Raw genomic sequence first — 24,169 nt, forward strand, 5'->3', positions numbered from 1 at the left:
CAGGCTTCTTTCGGCTGTTACGCACGTCACTAGATGCTGGATTCGTCCGAACCAAGCAGCTGTTGATTCCAAAAATCTAACTGTTTCAACTAAAAATAAAATGAAATAAATGAAAAGGTGGGGAAGGGAAACGCGTTGAGCATGAAACGCCAGCATCCCAAAACTGAAGTTAGGAGCGGCTGTCTTCCTTTTAAAAGCTTATCTTTGGGACTTGCCTCCCAAGAAGGAAACTTCGTTGATTGGTTTAAAGTTGCCAGCATCTCAGCTGGCTGCCCTTGGGTGTGTCTGGGGTGTGTGTTTATGTCAGACAAAGACAAACAGGAGGGATGATTCCTAGATTTACACATAAACCATAATAATGAGTTCAGCATATTCAAATAATCTTTTCAACATCATATCTTGAAATATCATGTATTACGAAAGAATTTGATACCAAACACGACTGGAAAATAGCCTAGGATCACTTTAGGAACCGGTTAATGAATTTTACTTGTAATTACTCATAAACATAAATGTCAAAAATCATGTTATGCCTCTTCTGTACTATATGGTTGCAGTAGATACCTCAAACTAACTTTTGTGATGTTTTCTGGTATTTTAAGCACTTTTTAAATGAATGAACATTTAAAATAGCATTCTGTGGGTATAAAATTATCTGAAAAGAGTGGAATTGGACAGACAATATTTGCAATTTCAATTTCCGTAGAAACCATTCCAATAATGTTTTCATTTGTAAATTTTCAAACATAATACAATTTCTTTGTTCTCCCTTTTTCACTGGGACACATCTCAGAGAAGGGGCCTGGAAAGTGTCCTTCTGTGACATTTCACCACAGGGGGTCAGGGGTCAGTGGGACAGTTCTGTGATCTTACAGCATCCCAAAAGTATCTGTTTGTAACAGATACTTTTGGGATGCTGTAAGATCACAGAACTGTCCGTGTGGAGTCGTAAAAAGAGTTCGTACTGAATATTTCAAAGAGTTGGGTCAGTCTTTTCGGCTACGGTATTGGGTTCAAAGGCCGCATAGTGGGGTTAGCTATGCACCTCAAAGTTGCGGGGGCAGTTATTGTGTAAACAGTTTGTGATACAGAAACAGGCTCCTTGGTTAATTCCTGCTAGGAAGAGGTTCTTTAGGCTTGATGTGGTTTGGTTCCCTACACTACCAAGCAAAGGAGGAAGAAGCAGGAACGGTGGGATTATGGCGCTATGGAGTGATATTGTGACGTATCCAGCAGAACATGTATGGTCATGAGTAGATTATTGAAAAAACCATCAACTAACAGGGCCATCGATGCATGTCAGGAGGAGGGGGGGTACAAAATATCCCCAGCCTGTGAGCCAGATAGCAAAATAATAGGTGACATGTAGGAGGGAGTAACACACTTTTGGATGAGAGATCATCCATGTTCAGCAGAGCTCAGAAAGGCGTTTACGAGACAGAAAATGGCGCAATGTACGAGAGTTGACGTTCCTAGCATCAGATAGTCATAGTAGAAAATATTCTGTGGGTCTTCAAAGTCAGTCAAAAATGCTCAAAAATGGCTGGCACTGAGGGGGGTAGAAATTCTGAAAATGGCTGGCACTGAATGAGTTAAGGGGTCTATAGCAGGGCAGAATCCCAAAGCATGAAGTGCACATCATGATTTCCAGTACTATTTGCGGTATTTTCAAAGTGGCCACTTGGTTTTAAATTGTGTTCTGCCTTGACGTGACACTCCTCTAAACAATATATAGTGGATATGGAACACATTAGACTTCCAAATCCTCATGCCTTTAGCTGTTGGACGGTCATGTGTAGATGTTTATGCAAGAAAAACTCCTGTAACTGGGAATGCAGGTGATTCATATTTATCTTAAAGGTCCAATTTCTAGATTTATAATTGAGAGTATATATTGTACCTTCATCATGTAATAGTGTACTGCACCAAATCAGTTTTTACATTTTTTTGTTGGTTCTCTATTGTGTGCTTTATACATGTGTTTTTTATTTAATCTGCTAGTTTATGTGAGCACACAGCGACAAGTTTAAATCAACTCAGTTGGAATTTTTTTTTATCTTGTCGGTTGTTTTAGAAATATTTAATCTTGGGGCTGATTTTTTAATTTGCTGAATTAAAGGGCAGTATTATTAAAAATGCACTTTATAATGGTTTTGATATAGGGCCGGCCGGGACAACGCTTCGACATAATCGATGATGTCGACGCTAAAAATACGTTGACGCAAAATGTGCGCGTCAATGCGTCATCTGACCAAAACAAAGATGGCGGCGCAGGAGAATAACTAACACGAGTGGCTCCTCTGAGTTTCAAAAAGCGCAAGGCAGTAAAGGCACGAACTTTACCCGCAACCTTTGTCCTTTATTCCGGGTGTGACCGGACGTCGACGCGGCAAGGTGGGAACGCCCGCCTTGATATCAGCGGCAGCAGCAGACGCACACACACCGAGCCAAGCGTGAAAAAACACATTCTCCTTACAACCGAGTTGAATGAAGAATTAAAAGATGCGTTTTCAACATAAATCTTAAATTTTGTTGGTTCAGGAAGGACACCATGACAGGCTGCTGACTACCACTGCCTTTTTATTTTTTTTAATGAATGCTACCTCTGACTCTAAATGCATTATTTTGTACTTTTATATTCTTACTGAACTTTATTTTAGAATTTTGAGTTGAAGAGCAATTATATATATATATATATATATATATATATATATATATATATATATATATATATATATATATATATATATATATAATAAACATATTGCAATGTTAAGGAATTTGTGTTGTTTTTTTTTTTTCATTTTAGATATGTTAATCAACATGTATAAATTACTTTTAATTAATTAATGGGGAGATAATCGAGTCGAATCAAATCAAACTGGAAAAAGTAATTGTTAGATTAATCGATGCATCAAAAAAAATATTCGCTAGATTAATCGTTTAAAAAATAATCGTTTAAAAAAAAATAAAAATAAAAAAATAAATAAATAATTGTTTATCCCAGCCCTATTTTGCTACAGTGATATGCATCCTTTAGCCTCATTCAGAGGGCCAAAGTTGAAAAAGTTATGTTTCCTCCCTCCCTAATTATTCCACATTTTGTAAAAAGTCAGCTCCAAACGGACGAGTTGGATTTTTCCCCCAATAATGCGTCATAAGGTGGAAACTCCTCCTCTTGACAATCTTGGCTCCTCCTACCCTATAAGAATGTGAGCTCCTCCCTCTCAAACTACAGTAGTCCCTCGCTATAACGCGGTTCACCTTTCGGGGCCTCTATGTTTCGCTGATTTTTTTTACAGTGCAATTTTGGATGCATTTTTTTACAGCGCATGAACGCATATTGTGTTCTGCGTCCTGATTGGCTAATGCTGCGTTCACCCATTGGCGACACATCCAACTTGGTGAGTTTCACTGCCTGCTAAAGCGAGAAGCTGTGCTCCTTTTTCTATTCTCACAAACATAAACCACCAGTGAAAAAAGCCAGTGTGATTAGCAGCTAATGCTATCCTAGCTCAGTGCTACAGAGAAAACTTACCTGCTACTACCACCTCCTCGCTGATTCTCCTCCACGCCAAATCCTTCCTCGTCCGGTCCCGGTTATAAAGCCTGTGTCATACAGCTCCAGGTGGTCACACACAGCTTCTACTCCATGGTTGAATGGCTGAACAGACCGGTGTCCGTGTTGACGTGACGTCATCGTCAGAAAGGGCTCTGAATGCGATCTGCATCAATGTCTGATCACTAGCAGTGTGACTCTGAAGTGCTGTATGTTGGAAAACAGGTTTATGTTTAAAAATCTACAAAGGTTTGAACTTTGAGAGTGTTAAAACAAAAGAGAAATGTTGTTTCCTGTCTGAGAAAAGTGTGTAAAGTGTGTGGTGAGGGGTTTTACAGCCTTAAATCATGTATAATAATTGTAAAAAATAAAGCTGACTACTTTGTGGATTTCGTCCATTGCGGGTTATTTTTAGAACGTAACGGGACTATTGTACCTCACAGGTAAAACAAACACTCCGGTTTAATATAGAATAAACATTAATTTATTGTCATATATGTAAAGCTACATACACAAAATGTTTTCTCTGCATTTAACCCCTCCCTGAGGAGCATTGGGCAGCCACGATGTAGCACCCAGAGAGCAGTTAGGGTTAATATAAGGGACGAATAGAACCAGTGAGCCTACGATCACAAGCCTGCTCCCTTAACTACTAGTCCCTTTATCCACAGATCATATATTTATCTTCTGTACTGTGTATAGATAATCCAGTATCTACCTATAAAAGCAAGAAAGTTCTGTATGCGCGTGTGTGTGTTTGTGGATCAAATATCTCCCCGGCGCGGTGTCTGTTCGACCTGAAACTTTGTCAACGGCTTCCAATTACCACAAGTGTGTGCCTACGTTATTTTGGAATAATTTGGTTGCAAAACATTCAAAACATTCATTTTAATTTTAAAGTTACGGCTCCTCCTCGGTATTGAGCGCAGTATTGAGCGCGCTACTTCCGGCTCCAATACTCCATCTGGAAAACTGCGGGTTGCCTGTGATGCCGCGCATGGAAGCAAAGTTCTGACCACTCGGTTCGAAGGTGAACGATGATTTTTGTTAAAAAAAAAAAAAAAAAAAAAGAACATAATAGATGTTGATAATACTTTAATTTACTTACTCACTCATGTAGTTTGGAGCTTTACTTCTTGTTTTGCGCAGTTTTGTTACTTTTCTGATTGGTGCTACAATGGCTATGGAGTTTGGTCCTCAGCCTCTCAAACATTACACGGGAGCTCTCTAAATAGATCATTTGAAACCGTCAGCCACTGTTGGGTCTTTTGCCGACATTGTTTAAACCATATAACTGTCAGTGTACAGACCCTTTCCAAAAAATTAGAATATCATGGAAAAGTTGTTTAATTTCCATAATTCCATTCAAAAAGTTAAACTTTCATAGATTATAGATTCGTGGCCTACAATTTAAACAATTTCTAGTATTTATTTGTTTATTTTTACATAATTTGGGCTTCCAGCTCATAAAACCCACGAAAACAGGATTTAAAAAATTTGAATACTGTGAAGAAACCATTATTTACTTTTCAGTTTTTGCAGAAAAAAAAGAGGAGTAGATGGACTGGACTGTTGGCCAGTGGTCCAAGGTCCTCTTTTCCGATGAAAGTAAAGTGTGCTTTTCATTCGGGAATCAAGGTCCAAGGGTTTGGAGGAAGACGGGTGAGGAACAGAACAGAACATTGCACCCCAAATCATGGCTGACTGTGGATATTTCACACTGAACCTCAAGCAGCTTGGGTTCTGTTCCTCACTACGCACACGCGCACACACCGTGGAGCAGCGTGAGTCGGACTCACAATCACAATAGCTGCTGAAGTAGCCATGTGTTTTACTGTAATGTGCAGTTTTTTGGCTGAAAACAATAACAAGAGTGTGTGGATAGTAAAAGAAAATCGCTATAGTGATCACCCTCTACAAGAGCGAGGCATGAAGTCTGCGACATAGACACACCCACAAAACAGCCTGTTTTTAGAAGCGTTGTTTTCTCTAACACGCTGGTCAACCACTGGGAGCAACTTCGGTTTCAGTGTCGAGCACACTTCGACACATAGACAGGTATGGACTGGGATCGAACGTCCAACTTCTTGATTAGAATACGACCCCCTCTACCACCTGAGCCATGGTCGCCCCAACAAGTGTGTGGATAGCAAAAGACAATCGCTGTGGTGATGAGCTGTGGTGTGGAATCTGCGTCTACAGACACGCCCACTCATGCATATGGATGAAGGCCCAAAAATAGTCTGTTTTTAGAAGCGTCATGAAAGTGACTTTTCAGATGGCTAGAACTCTGGAAAACAGGCTAGTTTGGGAAAATAAATCACAAATACTTTAGGGTTCTTGGAACAGATAGAGATGTGTCAAAAATGGCATAATAATGGACCTTTAACTCTTGAGTGTATGATTTAGTTTTTCTGAATGCCATGACTGTCCTGCTATCCATGCTCATGTCTGGGATTAGAATGCACCATATTCTGCACATGAGTGTGAGGAGGAGAGTACAGCTCTCTCTCAGTCACCTAAAGTTCTGATGACAGCGCCTGATTTCTCAAAGTAGCGTTTTTCTCCCTGTACTTATGTAGGCGTGTCCTGAAAAACAAGATATTGCAGATCAGTCCAGTTGGAGGACAGCACATACACTACGATAAGGGATTAAGAAACTGAATTTCATCCATGGAAGAAGGTGTTTTACATCGCAGATAGTGTCCGACGCAGATTGCAGACACAATACAATTCACCTGCATTAACAGGTTTTTAAACCTGTGTGGTTTTAGCAGACAGGGGGCTGGCCTGTGTGAAAATAGGGCCTTGCACTGCTTAAATAAGGCCCATGGAATCCCTAACTGTTGCTCAGAGGAGAGGCCAGTGTGAGCTCTGCACTCTTTGGCCTCTTCTGGGTGTTTGATGTTAAACTGTAAACACACAGAGCTACACATAAGATCACACTGTGAGTGCTCATCTGACTGCTGCAGTGGTGAGCCAGGTCCTACCAATGAGACATGTAAACAGGACTTCTGTGCTACACAGAGGGAGGAATGAACTGCGTGACCTCTAGTTGTGGCAGAGCAGCCAGCCACAAGAGGACAAAATACTCATTTTCTATTGGTGAGCCGAAGAACTCTACTGTATCAAAGCCTTTTCCACAGATTTTGAACAAGCTTATTTGTAGCTGGATACTTAAGGCTAGTTGCTGAATCACTTTCAAGTTTTGGTGTATCTTAAAGTGTAAGTACACCCTAAACCCACTTTTTTCTGCTGAATACATGTATGATTATGTATGAAGTAATGTAGTTTATTGATCCTAGTCCCACTCTTCACATTGCCCTCTATGGGTGACTACTGCAATTTAATTTTGTTAATAGCTGCGATTAGATCAGTGACATCTTTTTGGGTCAGAGACGTCACTAACCAACACTGTTGGCCCCACCCTTCCTATAAAAGCTGGGAGAAGGACTAGGTTTCCTCCTCTCACAGCCCTCAGTGAGCATTGGTTGACAGCTCCATGCAGAACTGTGCAGGGCTGTGGGGGCGGGGCTGCTGTGTACGGGGGCGTGTCTTAACTACTCAAGGTGCAACGCCTGTAATCATGGCATTTTTTTAAATTCCCCCTAGTGGCAGGTAAGCAAAATACTGGGAATTAACTTAATACGGACACTTTGGTTTGGCAGCATACTAGATAAACCCTCAGTTTGATCTACTAGGTTAGTAATTGATTGCAATTTATATAAAAGTAGAATTACACAATTGTTCAGTTAGGTTAATTACTAGAAATAATTGGGTGATGGCTTTTTTCCTGCAGGTGGAGGCATCCGTGCAGGCTGTCCATCAAGGCCGACGGGAGCTGTTGGAGGAAGCATGTCACGCCTACACCCGCAAACGCAGAGTCCTAATCCCTGAGGACCTGAAGCACGTCATCGTGGACGACCAGCACGGCCTGCTCTACTGCTACGTCCCCAAAGTGGCGTGCACCAACTGGAAGCGTATGTTGATGGTGCTGACAGGCGTAGCTGGAACTCACAGAGATCCGCTGGAAATCCCTGCCAATGAGGCACACGTACCAGGAAACCTGCGCACCCTGTCCGAGTACACCACATCCCAGATAAACCAGCGCTTGCGCTCCTACTTGAAGTTTGTATTTGTGCGTGAGCCTTTTGAGCGGCTGGTTTCCGCATACCGCAACAAATTCACACGCAGCTACAACACAGCTTTCCATAAACGATACGGCACTAAGATAGTGCGCCGGCACAGACCACACCCCCAGCCTGAGGCCCTGGAGAGAGGCAATGACGTGTCCTTTGAGGAGTTTGTGTACTACCTGGTGGACCCAGCCACACAGCGGGAGGAGCCCTTCAACGAGCACTGGGAGCGCGTGCACTCGCTGTGCCACCCCTGCCTCATCCACTATGACGTGGTGGGGAAGTACGAAACCCTAGCACAAGACTCCCGCTACGTGCTGCAGCTAGCTGGGGTGGACGACCAGGTTAGCTTCCCCACATCCTCCAAGAGCACCAGGACTACTGGAGACATGGCAGCCCAGTTCTTCCACAACATCAGTCCTTTTTACCAGAAGAAACTGTATAACCTCTATCGCATGGACTTCCTGCTTTTTAACTATTCACTACCTGCTTACCTCAAGTTCAGATAAAGCTGCTTGAACTTTGTAAAACAAGGCACACAAACAAACACAAAAAAAAATGTGTCCCAATTGGAAAATATTTGTGATTATCAGAGACGTTGAGGATGACTGAGCTACTGTGTCTAGTAGGTGGAGGATCTTTTACTGTAAACCGTGAACACACAGGTGTCTGCCTTTGAATGTCAGAATAGTCTTTAGACTTTTTTTGTATTTTGAATGTCGTGTGATGGTTCATTGTTGTGTTTGCACAGCAAAAAGGAGCCAAACAAATGATCAATACCATACAATATCCACGATTGTCTTTAAACGTACGTGCCTTTGATCACCGGCCTTGATTTGCCTCTAGACAACAACCTTTATAACTGTGACTCTGTTCACTTTTTGTACTATAGAAAAGATTTTGAAGTCATTTTAATATTGTTTTTATTTATTGTGTGGTTTCTTACTGTCACTCTTTAGAACACCTAAAATGGATGTCTGCTTTTTCTCACAATTTTTCAAATAAATGCATTTCAGCAAGAACCATTTTGTCCTTTAAATGTTAGAACTTTACCTAAAGTCTTTTCATGAGATTGCCAACCAGAGATGTCATCAAGGAGACAGTACGACAAAATCATTTAACAGCCCATAATGGATTACAGCCCCCTGTCATCACAACTGTCAAATCCAGGCCAGTGGTCCAAATCAGGTATCTCAGAGCATCCAGTTTGAAGATTTTGTTCAAAGTCAGAATTACTGAAAATACATGAGTCATTAGATAAATCAGTTTAAGACATTGTGGTCCCTTGAAATTCACAAATTCAACAAAATATCTTAAAATATGCAATAGATGGAAATGTTTCCCTGTATATATGATTGAAGTAATATTTAATGGTTCATTTTTCAAATAAATGACTCCAAAATTCCCAAAAAAAAGTACATATCGAAACAGGTTTCAACACTAGAGTGTCCAGCTGCAGAACCTCTCAATCTAGGAGGTACTGATATTTTTTAGTTGTCTAAACTTTATTTAATCAGGGAAATCCCAGTGAGATTAACAATCTTTTCGTTTTCAAAAGAGTTTTGGCGAAGATATGCAGCAGCAAGTTAGTTATGACACCAACAACAGATAAATATGTAGTTAAACACAAACAACAAATACATAAATTAAAATTTAGAAAATTTAAAACTAAGTGCAAGTTATGGAATCACCCTCGAGTGCTGTCATTTTGGATTCAAAATTGTTCAATGAAATTATCTCAAGTCTGTTTGCTGTATGTTCCAAGAGTCAGGTACAGATAGGTATGTCAGTGACTTGCTTTATTTTTAGGATATATCAAGTGACAGACAAATTTGTATTCTAGGAATAAACAATAAACAAGGTTTTTCTTGTCTGGCACACTGTTGTCTGGGTCTTATATGACTGCTAAACTAAAATGAGTATGACATCTCTAAACTGATGAAACTTGCACAGTATTAATGCTGCATGCCTACAGTAAATATCTATCATGTGCAGCTCAAACACTGGGGAATGCCACTAACATAATAGGAATACCACAAGCCATTTTAACACTGAGATGCTTTTTGAGATATACAAAGAAGCATGAAAAATGCAACAAGCACAAATGTGCAACATGTTGTATGTAGAGATTACATTTTGAATATATATATATATATATATATATATATATATATATATATATATATATTTTATATATTCAATTGTGGAGTAATAGCCAATTTCTCCTGAGTAAAACTGAATGTCCATGTTAGCATGTGATAGCTTAGCCTTGTTTTCAAATGACACCCCTGGTTATAAAAAGCCTGGTAAAAAAAAAAAAAAAAAGTTTGTCAAAAGCAAATATGCCACAAGCAAGTAGAGACCATGTACCATGTAATCTTCATGCATGATAACGCTAATCCACACACAACCAGGATCACTCAGAACTGTGTAACTACCAACAACATCCCATTGTTCGACTGGCCTCACCTCCTTAAGGCGGGCAGACAATGTGCGATTTTTTTCAATCATTGTACTCAGCTCCAGCTCAAATTGTGCGACTCAATTTCAGAGCCCGAATGTGCGCAGTTCACGATTCTTGTTCTCACACTATAGAGGGTTTTTGCTTACATCACATTCTGGGAAGTAACCAGGATGCATGGCCATTTTGGAGGCACTCGGAGCTAAACACTACGATGGATAAATGTCCGAAACCACAGAAAAGCTACTCAAAATGCATTGTGGATGCAAAAGCATACAGGGAAGGGCACGATATTTGGAAAAATTATGGTTTATTGGTGGTGCAGATCTATATGAGTTGGCTCCTCATCTTGGATCAATGACGACCTGGAGAGTCTTCCGTCTACTATATTGCGTATCCTGATATTGTCAACGACCTGGTTTTAACCCTAACCCAATCTGGGTCATCCTTTTCTTAAAGGTCAGACCTTTTACCTGGAATACAATGAGAAATACAGCACATTTTAGCTTTACATTTTAAGAACTGTGTTGCTACTGTAGCTCGATATGAATTATATTATTATCCCCACTAGAAAATTAGTAAAGAGTTGCTGCTATCAACAATTCACTAACCAAAAATGGGCCGAACGTAAATCCTGGTTTAGCTTCGCTAGCCACAAGCACCTCCTTTCGTCTGATAACTTTTGTCATTGTTCTCCCTGATTTGTTATAACGTTTGGCAGTCTATAAAACTCCAAATGTTTTTCACGATCTGACCGATTTGTACAGCCAAAAACATGGCAATAATTCACCATTTCCTTTTGTTCGACGTTCGGGATCTGCTTTGTGTACTTGCTGAGTACCTCCAATATGGCGACTTCTGGTTTGATGACACGGTGATGACGTGCCGTGACAACCCTCTACACAGACCAACACTCTGACACAATTTGACTGCTCACACTGTACATCCATACACAACACGTCGGGGTCTTGTTTCCGGAAATGAAACTTAAAAATTAGAAAAAGAAGAACTCTAAAGCGTTGCCATGTATACTACACGATGCACGACACACAATTTAGCAGAGACTCAGCCTGATCCCAAAAATCGCACAGTGCATGCACGCCTTTACTCGCTGATATGAACAACATCTAACATCTTAGGGATGTTCTGAATTGAAGATTAGGTCAGCGGAATCACACACCTACAACTTACCAGGTGGTCCCAAATGCACTGTTGGTCGAGTGAGATTAAATTCCACAGAGACAGATCAATCATCTGGTCACGTCAACGCCACAATGAGTACAGGCCCTATGGGTACTATGAAAAAAATACTATAAAGCACAATAATGGAAAGAAAGAGTGCTGCAAATTTTAAAGAAACTTATTTTGTAAATTGGTGGTATGAAAGTATTTAGTGCCTCCTGAATAGATTTATTTCTATATTTTTATCATTTCTTGTTGTCTCCCGCCTGGTGTGGGATCAAGACTGACCCTTGTGTTTTCAGTTGGTGTTCTAATCAAGATAGTTTCCATCATCATTATTATTATTGTCATTTATAACTAAAAATAAATATAAAACCCCATATTTTAAATGCATACCTTTGTTAACTTCCCACTTTCTCTCAAGTACCCCCTGTTGTGCCACGTACCCCCATTTGAGAAACACTGGTCTAGTGGTTATGGAAGGCTTATAATTAGGGGGCCAAGCCCGCGGGGCCAGGGAACCGCGTATGTAAGCATACGCTGGTCCTATTGTAATCGTAAGGATTTTTATTATTATTATAATATTTGTTATGATGTTTCCTTGGGAAAAAGTGATGCTGCAGGCTAAACCTTGCAAGGTACGGTGGTGCCCTTTGGTGTTTGGGTCCAAAACCCCCAGGGGACCATGGACACAAAAATTCACAAATATCCGCCAGCAGGTGGCGCTATAACAAAGGTCAACGCGTTTTAGTCAATAACTCCCACACCGTTTGTTGCAAATTTAAAACGTTCATATCCACAGATTCCTTGAATAACACTGAATCACCTGGGCTAGGCCACGCCCATTTTCGCAAAAACTGAAAAACCTACTTTTTCAAACTCCTCCTTGGGGTTTTGTCCAATCAGCGTGAAACTTGGCACGTAGAGTCTTCAGTTGAACGTGATATACAGGTAACTAAATGAGTTTGTTCGGGTAAATTATGCACAAATTATTAACGACTAAAGTTTTCTAGCTAGCAATAAATATGCAAACTGGCGCATATCTCGGTCAAAATAAATGCTAACAACACCAAATCTGAGATCCTTAGTTGGCATGTGACTGTGAGGAAATGCGCCAAATTTGAATGATGTAGGCCACTAGGGGGCGCTACAAATAACGAATATTTATATCTCTTAAATGGCACAACCAATTTTAACCAAATTTGGAGGGTATGATCTTGGGTCCCTCCTGAGGCGATATCTCAAAGTTATTCGCGATTGGTCAAAGTGAGCGTGGCTTATTACATCATAACACAAATAAACAAACATTTATTTCTGCTGAATTATTATGTTGAGGGCAGTGAAATTTACAGGGTAACTATATAAGAGCGCACAGATCACCCAAAAATTGCACCACTAGGTGGCGCTATAATTTCAAAAATATTTTGGCCTTTAACTTTCACAATTTAATTCACATCTTTAAAAACTTCATATCCACATGTTTCATACATAAAGTCACATCTTCTGACATAGGCCACGCCCACTCCCACAGCACATTGCTCTTTGTAAGTCACGATATATCAAAAACCTACTTTTTCAAATTCCTCTTTGGGGTTTTGTCCAATCAGCGTGAAACTTGACACGTAGAGTCTTCACTTGGACCTGATCTACAGTTCAGCAAAAAATTTTGTTCGGGCAAAATATGCGCAAAATATTAACGAGTAAACTTTTCTAGCTAGCTATTAAAACGCAAACAGTTGCAAATATTGGTCAAAATAATTGCTAACACCACCAATTTTTAGATCCTTGGTTGCCATGAGACTGTGGGGGTATGAGCCAAATTTTAAAAAATTAGGCCTCTAGGGGGCACTGCAATTCTGAGAAATTTATATATCCTAAATGGCACAACCGATTTTAATCAAATTTGATGGGTATGACCTTGGTTCGCTCCTGGGACCGTATCTCAAAGTTAATCGCGATTGGTCAAAGTGGGCGTGGCTTATTACTACATAACATATAATTAAACAATTATCCGCCAGCAGGTGGCGCTATAGCAAAGGTCAACGCGTTTTGGTCAATAACTCCCACACCGTTTGTTGCAAATTTAAAACCTTCATATCCACAGATTCCTTGAATATCACTGAATTACCTGGGCTAGGCCACGCCCATTTCCGCCTAACTTTTCTCGGAGCAAAATTGCAAAAACTGGAAAACCTACTTTTTCGAAATCCTCCTTGGGGTTTTGTCCAATCAGCATGAAATTTGGCACCTAGAGTCTTCAGTTGAACGTGATATACAGTTATCAAAATGAGTTTGTTAGGGAAAATTATGCGCAAATTATTAACGAGTAAAATTTTCTAGCTAGCAATAAAAATGCGAACTGACGCATATCTCGGTCAAAATTAATGCTAACACCAAATCTGAGATCCTTTGTTGGCATGTGACTGTGAGGAAATGCGCCAAATTTGAATGATGTAGGCCACTAGGGGGCGCTACAAATAACGAATATTTATATCTCTTAAATGGCACGACCAATTTTTACCAAATTTGGAGGGTATGATCTTGGGTCCCTCCTGAGGCGATATCTCAAAGTTATTCGCGATTGGTCAAAGTGGGCGTGGCTAATGACATCATGACACACAAATAAACAAACATTTATTTCTGCTGAATTATTATGTTGAGGGCAGTGAATTTTACAGGGTAGATATAGAAGACCACACAGATCACCCATACCAAAGATTGCACCACTAGGTGGCGCTATAATTGCAAAAACATTTTGGCCTTTAACTTTCAGAATTTAATTCACATCTTTAAAAACTTCATATCCACGTTTCATACATTAAGTCGCATTTTCTGACATAGGCCACGCCCACTCCCACAGCACATTGCTCTTTGTAAATCACTACATATCAAAAACCTACTTTTTCAAATTCATCTTTGGGGTTTTGTCCAATCAGCGTGAAACTTGGCACGTAGAGTCTTCATTTGGACCTGATCTACAGTAAATTTCTCTAGCCTGCTATTAAAACGCAAACTACTGTTGCATATATTGGTCTAAATAATTGCTAACACCACCAATTCAGAGATCCTTGGTTGCCATGAGACTGTGGGGATATGAGCCAAATTTGAATAAATTTGGCCTCTAGGGGGCACTGCAATTATGAGAAATGTATATCTCCTAAATGGCACAACCGATTTTTACCAAGTTTGGTGGGTATGACCTTGGGTCGCTCCTGGGACCGTATCTCAAAGTTAATCGCGATTGGTCAAAGTGGGCGTGGCTTATTACTACATAACATATAAATAAACAAACCTTTATTTCAGCAGAAGTAATATGTTGAGGGCTGTGAAATTTACAGGGTAACTATAGAAGAGCACACAGATCACACATACCAAAAAGTGTAGCAAGCATTTTGGCCTGTAACTTTCACACTTTAAATCACATCTTCCACGAGCCCATCATCCTTCATGACGTACTGTACTTCCACGGGCTCCACAAAACCTGAGGGCCGAGTCGCACGGGAAGGCTTGGCCCCCTTTCATAACTGCTTGCAGTTCTAGTTGTAATTGTAATTGGAGGGTCACAACAGTGTTGTCACATCTATGTAGCTCTACATATGTGGCAACAAGAAAATCACCTCATTTGTCCTCATCCTTTTTATAGACAAACACACTACTGACACGTGTGATCCAGAGGACTCATTTTCTTTGCTCGCCACTGTCCTTGTCTGAAATATCAATTATTAAATTATACACTGCTCAAAAATAGATAAATAAATAAATAAATAATGGGAACACTAAAATAATACATCCTAGATATCAATTAATGAAATGTTCCAGTTGAAAATATTTATGAATCACATAGTGGAATGTGTTGAGAACAAAATTACATAAAAATGATTAATGTCAAACTAAATTACTATCGCATCAGTGTCTGGATTTGGAATCCTACTGAAAATAAAAGGCTGATCCATATAATTTTCTCAAGACAAGTCAAAATGAGGTTCAGTAGTGTGTGTGGCCTCCTCGTGCCTGTATGACCTCCCTACAACGCCTGGGCATGCTCCTGATGAGATGGCGAAGTGTCTCCTGCGGGATCTCCTCCCAGACCTGGATTAAAGCATCAGTCAGCTCCTGGACAGTCAGTGGTGCAACATGGCGTTGGTATTTGGAACGAGACATGATGTTCCAGATGTGCTCAATTGGATTCAGATCTGGGGACTGAGCAGGCCAGTCTATAGCATCAATACTTTCATTATGCAGGAACTGGTATTTCTTCCATGCTCTGGACACTCATTGATGTGCCATCTTGGATGAGCAGCACCAACTGATCAACTTCAGTGGGTTGTAGACAGTGTCTCATGGTAGCTCCAGGAGTGGGACACTGTCAAAAGCAAATGTGACCAAAACATCAGCCAGAAAGGATAAGAAAAGATAAATGGTCTGTGGATACCACCTGCAGAACCACTACTCTATAGGGGATGTCTTGTTAATTGCCTCTCATTTCCACCTGTTCTATGTGCTCAACAGCACGTGGAATGGATTCACAATCAGTGTTGCTTCCTAACTGGACAGGCTGATATGATTTCATATTAGTGTGGTTGACTTGGAGTTACATTGTGTTGTTTTGGTGTATTAATTATTAATGATATGGTTAAACATAATAATAAAATTATGTAAATATTTAAATGTTGCTTTTTCAATGCCTCTTAGTATATGTTTGTCACCACCTGTTAGACCCTGCCAGGTCAGGAGATGAATGTCCAGTAAAGTAATTGCAGAAACAAAGAAGTGCCATTTCTTAGACAACAGTAAAAGGCTGAATTGCATGATTCCACTACTTCTTGTTTCAAAATGACATTAGTTCTCCAGCCTGGTAACAAGGCATTTAACAACAAATATGATTATGTTTAAATAAATGCTAACAGTTGTATTTATATAGTACAATTTTTTGCAATCACAGTGCAGTTATTTATATACTGCTCATCCATAACACTTAAACAGCACATCCAAGATCTCAATGACAAAAACAAATTTAAAATCTTCAACTCTTTATTCAGCATGGTGGAATGCGTTGAAAAAAAATGACATACAAATTATCATCAGAAATAAATGTCATGTCCCATGGAGGTCAGGATCCATGCTCATACTCAAAAGATCACAGGCTGATTCATCTTCTGTGAAAATTCCTCAAGACAAGTCAAAATGAGGGCCAGTAGAGTGTGTGTGTGTGTGTGTGTGTGTGTGTGTGTGTGTGTGTGTGTGTGTGTGTGTGTGTGTGTGTGTGTGTGTGTGTGTGTGTGTGTGTGTGTGTGTGTGTGTCTTCCACTCCCTACAATGCCTGGGCCTGCTGCTAACGAGACAACAGATGCCCTCCTGAGTCCTGATGGATCTCCTTCCAGACCTGGATCAAACCATCAATCTACTTCTGCACACTCTGTAGTGTGATGTGGAGTTGGCAGATGAAGGAGATATAATGTTCCAGATGTGTTCAATTGATGTCATGTGTGGGGAATGGGTGAGCTCGGCCAAAGCATCAATGCATGCTTGTGTGGGTTTTCCTTGGGTATTGCAGGTTCCTCCCACTATCCAAAAGGCTAACTGTTAAATAATGGTAGTGTGAGTGGTTCTGTTTGTGTGTATATGACCCTGCAATGGATTAGCACCCTGTCCAGGGTGTACCCCAACCTAGCTCCTGATGACAACTGGAGAGAGGCACCAACATACCCCTGCGAGACTGAAAAGGAGCAAGCGGGTTGGAAAATGGATGGATGGAGTGCCAATGCCAACCCATGGACAACTTGTTTTTCTATCCAAACAGCAGTTGTGTTTGCAGTTATTTCTAATGCACAGTCATACTGGGGGACTTTGTTTTCTCCCTGGAAAAATTTTACTGGCCAACAAGGCAGGAAAGCATTGAATAGAAATGCAAATGCACTTTGTCTTGGTCTGTTCTGTATGTGCAGGAGCCCATTTTAGATCTTGGCTTGACAGGGATGGTCTAGACTCAGAAAGAGTTTGTGAAAGCATGGTTGGCATTCTGATCAGGTTGGTGGTTTTTATAAAGACAGTTTTTATATAGCGCTCTACTTGGAAGGGTGCGTTATGGTCAATGCACTTGAGCAAGAGTCGACATAGCCCTTGCAGCTTATCTGAGTCACGATTTGAGGTGTTGGTGGAGGACTGAGATGCAAAGAGAGGCAGCAGGCAGAAGTAGCTTTTAAACAACTCAAAAATCACCAAAGTACAAAGCAAAGATGAAGCGCTTAATCCTCTTTGCCAAATATCAGTGATCCTGACTATGGTACTATGATCATTCACACTTTTTAAGGCTTTCAAGAAATTGCTATCCTCATGAATAATGATACAGTAGGTCAAAATGTACATGTGAACCCCCATATTTAAAAAAAAAAACAAATAGCAAAGAAATGCGTAATCTGGATCCGATCTAGATGAAACTCGGCGAGCTATTTGAGGAACCATATCTGACATGACTGAGTCAAATTTCATCAAGATTGATCAATTATGAATCAAGATATGATTTATTTTATCTTTTTCAATTTTCCAATGATGAGAGTTAGTAATTTTTTGATTTTTGAAACTGATCCAAATTCTAACTTTGGTTAAAGTTTTGTCAAAATCCGTTAAGTACTTTTGACGTCATCATGCTGACCAAACAAATAAATAAATGCCGGTAAAAAAAAAGAAAAAAGATTTAGACTAAAACAGTGATAAGAATTACAGAGGGGTAATGCACTAATAAGCACAGTAGCCTCCTGTGAAACAGGAGGGAGCAAAACCAGTCACACACACACATTACAAGGAGTGATCAGAAACCCAGTAGGGCCTCAATCATACGACCAGCTGAAAACTAAAACACAACATTAACAAGATATAAACCCAATTTAAAGTGCAAGGCATCACACTTGAACTAAAAGACAAACTTGGAATTCAGTGTCACATTTAGACCAAGTGGATAATTTGGGGTTGGTGTTATTAACCCTTAAAAGGTCGAGCTCGTTCCTCAACTGCTGGAGTATAGAAACAAAGTGACCCGTAAATCATAGGATTAACTGCTGATCCCAGCGAGCTCCAAGAATTCCAACAACACATCTTATTTGGCATGATTTGTAAGATTCCTAGGAGTCAAGTTAATCATACAGTTTCGTCGTCACTCATAACCAGAATTGTCAGCACACAAAACTCTTAAATCTTTGTACTACTCGGTCCTCAGAAAAAACTTCCCCATTTATTTTACAGAATTAAACATGTATCCATTTCAGGACTTTGTCATCTTTATTTCCTATTAAATAATGTGCTATAAAATTATTGTGTGAGAGTGGGACAATTAAGTTTTGGGAGGTTCTTAACAAAAATTGTCCACTTTATTTCTGTAAGCACTAATGTGGATATAACGAGAGCACTCAGATAGTGCAAACCAAGCCAAGGACCTTTTTAACTGAATAACCTGACTAAACATTTAGTGTTATAAATGATTTTCTGATAGAGCTTACAATTAAAATGTACTATATTTACCCTTTAAAAAATTCCAAAATGTCTTTGCTGACCCCTACTGGTCATATTACATTCATTAAAATCAGTCAGCATCATAGGAGATTTTAGATGTTGGTGTTTGGACATTTCGGAATTTATCACAGCTGAGAGCTTTAGTTTAATCTATTTTTTTTTTTTTTACCACAAGTGGAAGTCACTTTAAGTTCTAACAGTTTATCATCTTTAAAATCCTGACAAATGATAAGCTGCAATTTAATCAGGAAGAAATCTCTATCCCCTAACATGGTAGAAACCACGTGCCGTGACCACTTGGGTTGGGTAGGCACATTGCAAATCGAGGCCACCAATGACAATTTCATATGTTTCTGCTGGCAGGGGTTAATTCAATTCAAATCAATTTTATTTGTATAAAGCAATTTTCAACAAAGTCATCTCAATGCGCTTATCAAAATATTGTAGGAACCCTGGTCGATGGTCAAAAGGCGGTAAAAACACTGTCACACGTTTGGAATTTTATTACACTTTTATGACTCAAAAACAGACAATGGAAAAATGGACCAAGGAACATTTCTTAAAATCCCAGCCCTTCTTCCTGCAGACTCTTTGCTGACACCCATCCTCCCCAAAGAACAGACATTCCACAGAGATAACAGGGATGTAGCCTGACACCCTAAACCAGAGACATCCTTTTCAACATGAAGATTAAAAAGGAAGAAATAAAAATAAAACCTATACACCATCTGATGCTTTAAAGGCAGAAATGTGATTTAAACGAATTTCAGACATGGGACCTCAATTTTAACCATTTTTCTACAGGAAAGAGACTCATTGTGTGCCTCCATCTGATATATTTAAGCACTAATGCAATCACATTTCAAGGGAAATGTTTATAACTTCATATTCCATGATCATTGATCAAAGTGTTTTTGTCCTCTTTTGTCATGCTTAAAGCTAGAAATAATTCAAATCAGTCATTTAAGGGATAATCAATTGAAAGTCATTTTTCAAGGGTTCATACAATTGGCACACACCCATGCTCCATTTTAACACCCTATCTAGTTTTATGACTCTTTGTTTAAGAAGCACATGTGGGATAGCCCCACCATCTTGTCTTCTTTACAGGAAAGTCAAGCCTCCCGCTTCTTTCTGCCAACCAATCAGGTTTCACTCATTCCCACACTGCAGATGTGTTTTGATCAATCAGATAACCTCTTGACATGCTTATAAAAGGCCTCGCTCCCTCTGATCACTCTCTCTTACGTCTCTTGCTCTTACCTCTCTTGCTCAGTTCCAGCGCTCTCACCTCTGTCTAGTCCTCCTCTTTGCATCTGACTTAACAGTTAGATGTTTTTCAGTTTAGTGATGCAGAATTTTTGAGATATTGATTGAACTTCTCTCCAGTCATGAAGTGGCAGTGAGAGCAGGGAAGCCATTGTTATTTTTTACCATTGGACACATGTTGACCCTTTCAGACATTTCTGTTGTGTTGGTTTTCAGTGTGTAGACTGGCACGCTCTCTTTTTGCATTGTGAGGTGATGCTCGTTTCTTGATTACCTCCTGTCCATTAGTACAGAGCTGCCAACTCACACATTCGCCTTGAGAGTTGGTTGATACTCACGCAACACCGCAATTTCCTCACTCAAGGTGAGACTTGCTGTAAGAAAATGAAGAAGGGAATTTTAAAGACTTGCATTCATCATGAGGCACACAGTTTAGTTTCGTTTATTTGAGCAATTTACATTCATAATTTTTACAAAACACAAGATACATCAGGAGTAGGATGAAGCATGAAAGTGGTGAAGTGGTTTGCACATCACACAGTCCCTCACAGTCATAAGTTCAAACCCTGGGGTGGACACTACTAGGGTAATTTCTGTGTGGAGTTTGCCAATTTCCTCCTCCCACAATCCAAAAATAAGACTGTAGGTTGGTCAGAGTCTCTAAATTTCCCATGTGAGTGGGTGTGTCCACTTACCATTTATCTTGGAATTCAGAAGCTGGGAATCACTGCCACACACAAATTATTAGCGTTCTAGTCGGGGGAAAAATGGCAACATCTACGAAAGCTATTCTCACACTTGCTTTAAATAAAAATAACCTCTGGACAAATATGTAGTCCTTTGGCAACTTTCAAACACAGTGGATAAAGAGAAGGAAACACAAAGGCACAGATGGTAATCTATTTTAGCTTTTGGCATATGTCATTGTTTACAAAAAGTGTCTACTGCTTTTTGGTCTGTTTGTAAGAAAAAACTAAAGGGCGAGTGCTCATAACAACAGCATATATGCAATTTTTTGAACATATTGATGTAAGGCCAATTTGTGAAAGTTGCTATTTGGTGTCCTCTCTCATTCTCACATTCTGTGTGTGTTTGTCTCCCAGTCACTTATTGATTGATTTAAATGTGTTAAAAATACAAGGCATATACATTCCACTGATAAAAAATAACGGTGAAGGCCGTAAGTCAGGATACCTTTAAAATAATGGTATTCCCCATCTCTAGAATACAACATCTACTGTAAACCTACCAGAATAAGATATTCTGGGGGAGGACTCCAGACCCCCAATATTCCACCATTGTCTCTATTTGTATGTAAGGTATTAGGCACAATCCATCTCCAGCAGCAACTCCCAAAACCGTTAGGAGGCAGGGGGTCCGAATCGCATCAAATCAGTTGGCAAGCAAAGTGTTAATGTTTTAACTTTTTTTTTTTTTTGCAGCTCTGACAAGGTGTGTTTAGTCACTGTCTTGGTGATAATAGTCTGTGTGCACCACAGGTCAGCATCTTGTATTGTTTTAATTTGTTGTATTTTGAAAGCTATGGAAAATGTTGCTTTTGGTTGTGTTATTAGCATTTGTAGTTTATTCATATAGATTTAAGTGCTGGACCACATCTTAAACTTCCTTAGGAATTACTGCAAGAGTGCAAGAGGAACACTGAGCTCCAGCAAGATTCATTTTGTCTTCTTTTTAAATAGTATGTTAAGTTGAGGTTTAATTTATTCAAATCCAATCAAATTTATTCATAAAGCACTATTAAAAACAACACAGTTGACCAAAGTGCTGTACAACAATCAGACAAGGTTTTTCAGAAAATGTTTATCTCCTGACATTTTTTGACTGTAAACTGCCAGTCTTTGTCAGAAGAGTTCTGCTCATTGCCTTCGATGGTTCTTTTGAAGTTTCACTTGACTTTCATGTATTAATTTCAGCAAGATTCATTTTTTCTTCTTTTTGAATAGTATGTATGAAAAACACTGAACCAAAATGAATCTCGCTGGAACGGAAGTCAAGTGAAACTTCAAAGGAACCATCAAAGGCGATCAGCAGAACTCCTCTGAAGAAGACTGACAGTTGACTGTAGAGACATGTCAGGAGATAAACATTTCCTGAAAAGCCTTGTCTGAATAAACAAAATCTCAACTTAAGGAACACTTAGTCAGAACCCATGCCCAACTCACCTCCAACTTGTCTTGGAGTCCCGTAAATGAATACATAGAAGTGTTTTGACTTCATCCTTACCGTGATTTTTTGTTTCTTTTCGCTAGACAAGGAGGACAGCGATTCGCTGGACACAATTTTCATTGTAGTTTGTTTCCAGTGTCACGGTCTGAGTTTACCTCTGTACTGAGATTCTAACCCTAACCCTAACATAATCCAATAAACAAATAAAACATGTGTCCGTTCACTTTGAAAACAAAAATAAACAAAAAATAATTAATTTTTTTAGTAAAAATTAATTTTTTGGTAGTGCGCACGCGCATATACAATCTCAGTACGATGTGAACTCAGACCATGAAACCGGTATTCCCAGTGATATCTCAATGAAGTAAAAACAGTTCTATGTATCTGCCAACTCTTTTTATCGCTTTGGTTTGGTTGTCATTGTGAATGTTTGGCGTTTGGTTCATTCCCGTTCTGTAGTTTTGAATGTATTTTATTCCTGCCTGCCATGTCAACCTTCAGTCTCATGTATCGTATAAAAACCCAACACAAAAATGTTCTTTTACAATGAAAGAAAGACAAAAATGTAAGAACTGTGAGTTTGTTTAAAAACCAACACACATTATTTCCAATGGTACTTTACATGTGTTCATTAAAGGTTACCTGAGATGAATTTTAATTGAACGCAGAGGTTTAATCGAGTAAGTTGATCTTTTTTTTCAGGTTCTTGACAATCAGCCAGGAGTAAAAAAAAGTCACGGGGACACGTTGGCCACTATTTTGCTTCATTTGTTTTGCGAAGTGCAATCTCTGTTTGGTCTTGGGGCATAACAATGGTGAACAATTGACAGCCCAATTTTAAACCTTTTTTTTTGAGTATGCTTGGGTCTAAAAAAATAACAAACTAATTCTAGAGATAGGTCAAAATCATTAATTTCCCTGTCTACACAGCAGGACATGGGTTTTAAACAATGTTCTCTATTGTGAAAGTAGGTTTTTTATATGAAAAAAGTCAGGTATTGTTTGAACAGATTTACTTTTATTGTGTACACGTGTGTACTGTGAATCATTATTATAACTATCCTTAGACAACAATTGGTTGATCTATATTCTCAGAATGCAGTCATTTTACATGTAATTTATGAGCTAATGAGAATACAGTTTCACATATTTAAAAAAATTACATCATATTTTTCACTTACTGCCTAATACAAATTTAATAAATAATCAACCTCTGACAGGACAACGGAAAAACTGTTGTTCTCAATTCTCATGAGTGATTTAAAAAAAATATTAAAAAAAAAACCTTATTGGTTTTCAGGACTTTTAAATGAAGCACTAACATGGGAAAACGACAACATGTTTAACAGTACAGAACAGCAATTTAGGTTACCTTTACACCAGGTAAAGGCAAACAATGGCCTGTGGTGTGTGAAAATTATTTACAATATAAAATATAATTATTAACCTATTTGTATTGCTTACTCTAAAATATATCTCGCCAATAAGTCTCATTTGATCCATTGCATTGATTAAATAAGTGATGTGGTTCTCAAACTTTCTGGTTCTCTTATTTCTGAATCCAAGTACCCCCTTTGTCCGACTGCAACATTTTGCTTATGAAAGTATTTTTAAAAATCTATAGATCATAATGATGGAATGACCAAGTAATAACACACATTTTAAAGAATCTCATTTTGTAAACAAGTGGAAAGAAACAATATTTAGTGCAGTAGTTCCCAACCTTTTTTGGATCATGACCCCATTTTGATGTCATTTGTGGTGACCCAAAATAATTATTTTTCTAGAATTAGTTTTTAATCCTGATTGAGCTCAGATCTTTTTTTCGTAAACTAAATTTTTGTTGAACTGGATTTATATTTTACTGTT

General features: G+C 39.1%; 2 protein-coding genes across 3 annotated transcripts in view; one reads left to right on the plus strand and one right to left on the minus strand.

Annotated features, from left to right (window-relative positions):
• LOC114462877 (carbohydrate sulfotransferase 11-like) overlaps positions 1 to 8,878 on the plus strand; it is a 35,104-nt gene extending 26,226 nt beyond the window's left edge. The window contains exon 3 of the mRNA XM_028445963.1: positions 7,359 to 8,878. Coding sequence (XP_028301764.1) covers positions 7,359 to 8,204 — 846 coding nt within the window. The 3' untranslated portion in view covers positions 8,205 to 8,878. The remainder of the gene's footprint in view (positions 1 to 7,358) is intronic.
• The window catches only part of LOC114462870 (formin-like protein 20), a 474,381-nt gene that overhangs the window by 194,205 nt on the left and 256,007 nt on the right, over positions 1 to 24,169 (minus strand). The window lies entirely within an intron of this gene.

This window comes from Gouania willdenowi, chromosome 5 (genome assembly GCF_900634775.1).
Source record: "Gouania willdenowi chromosome 5, fGouWil2.1, whole genome shotgun sequence".
Taxonomy (NCBI): Eukaryota; Metazoa; Chordata; class Actinopteri; order Blenniiformes; family Gobiesocidae; genus Gouania; species Gouania willdenowi.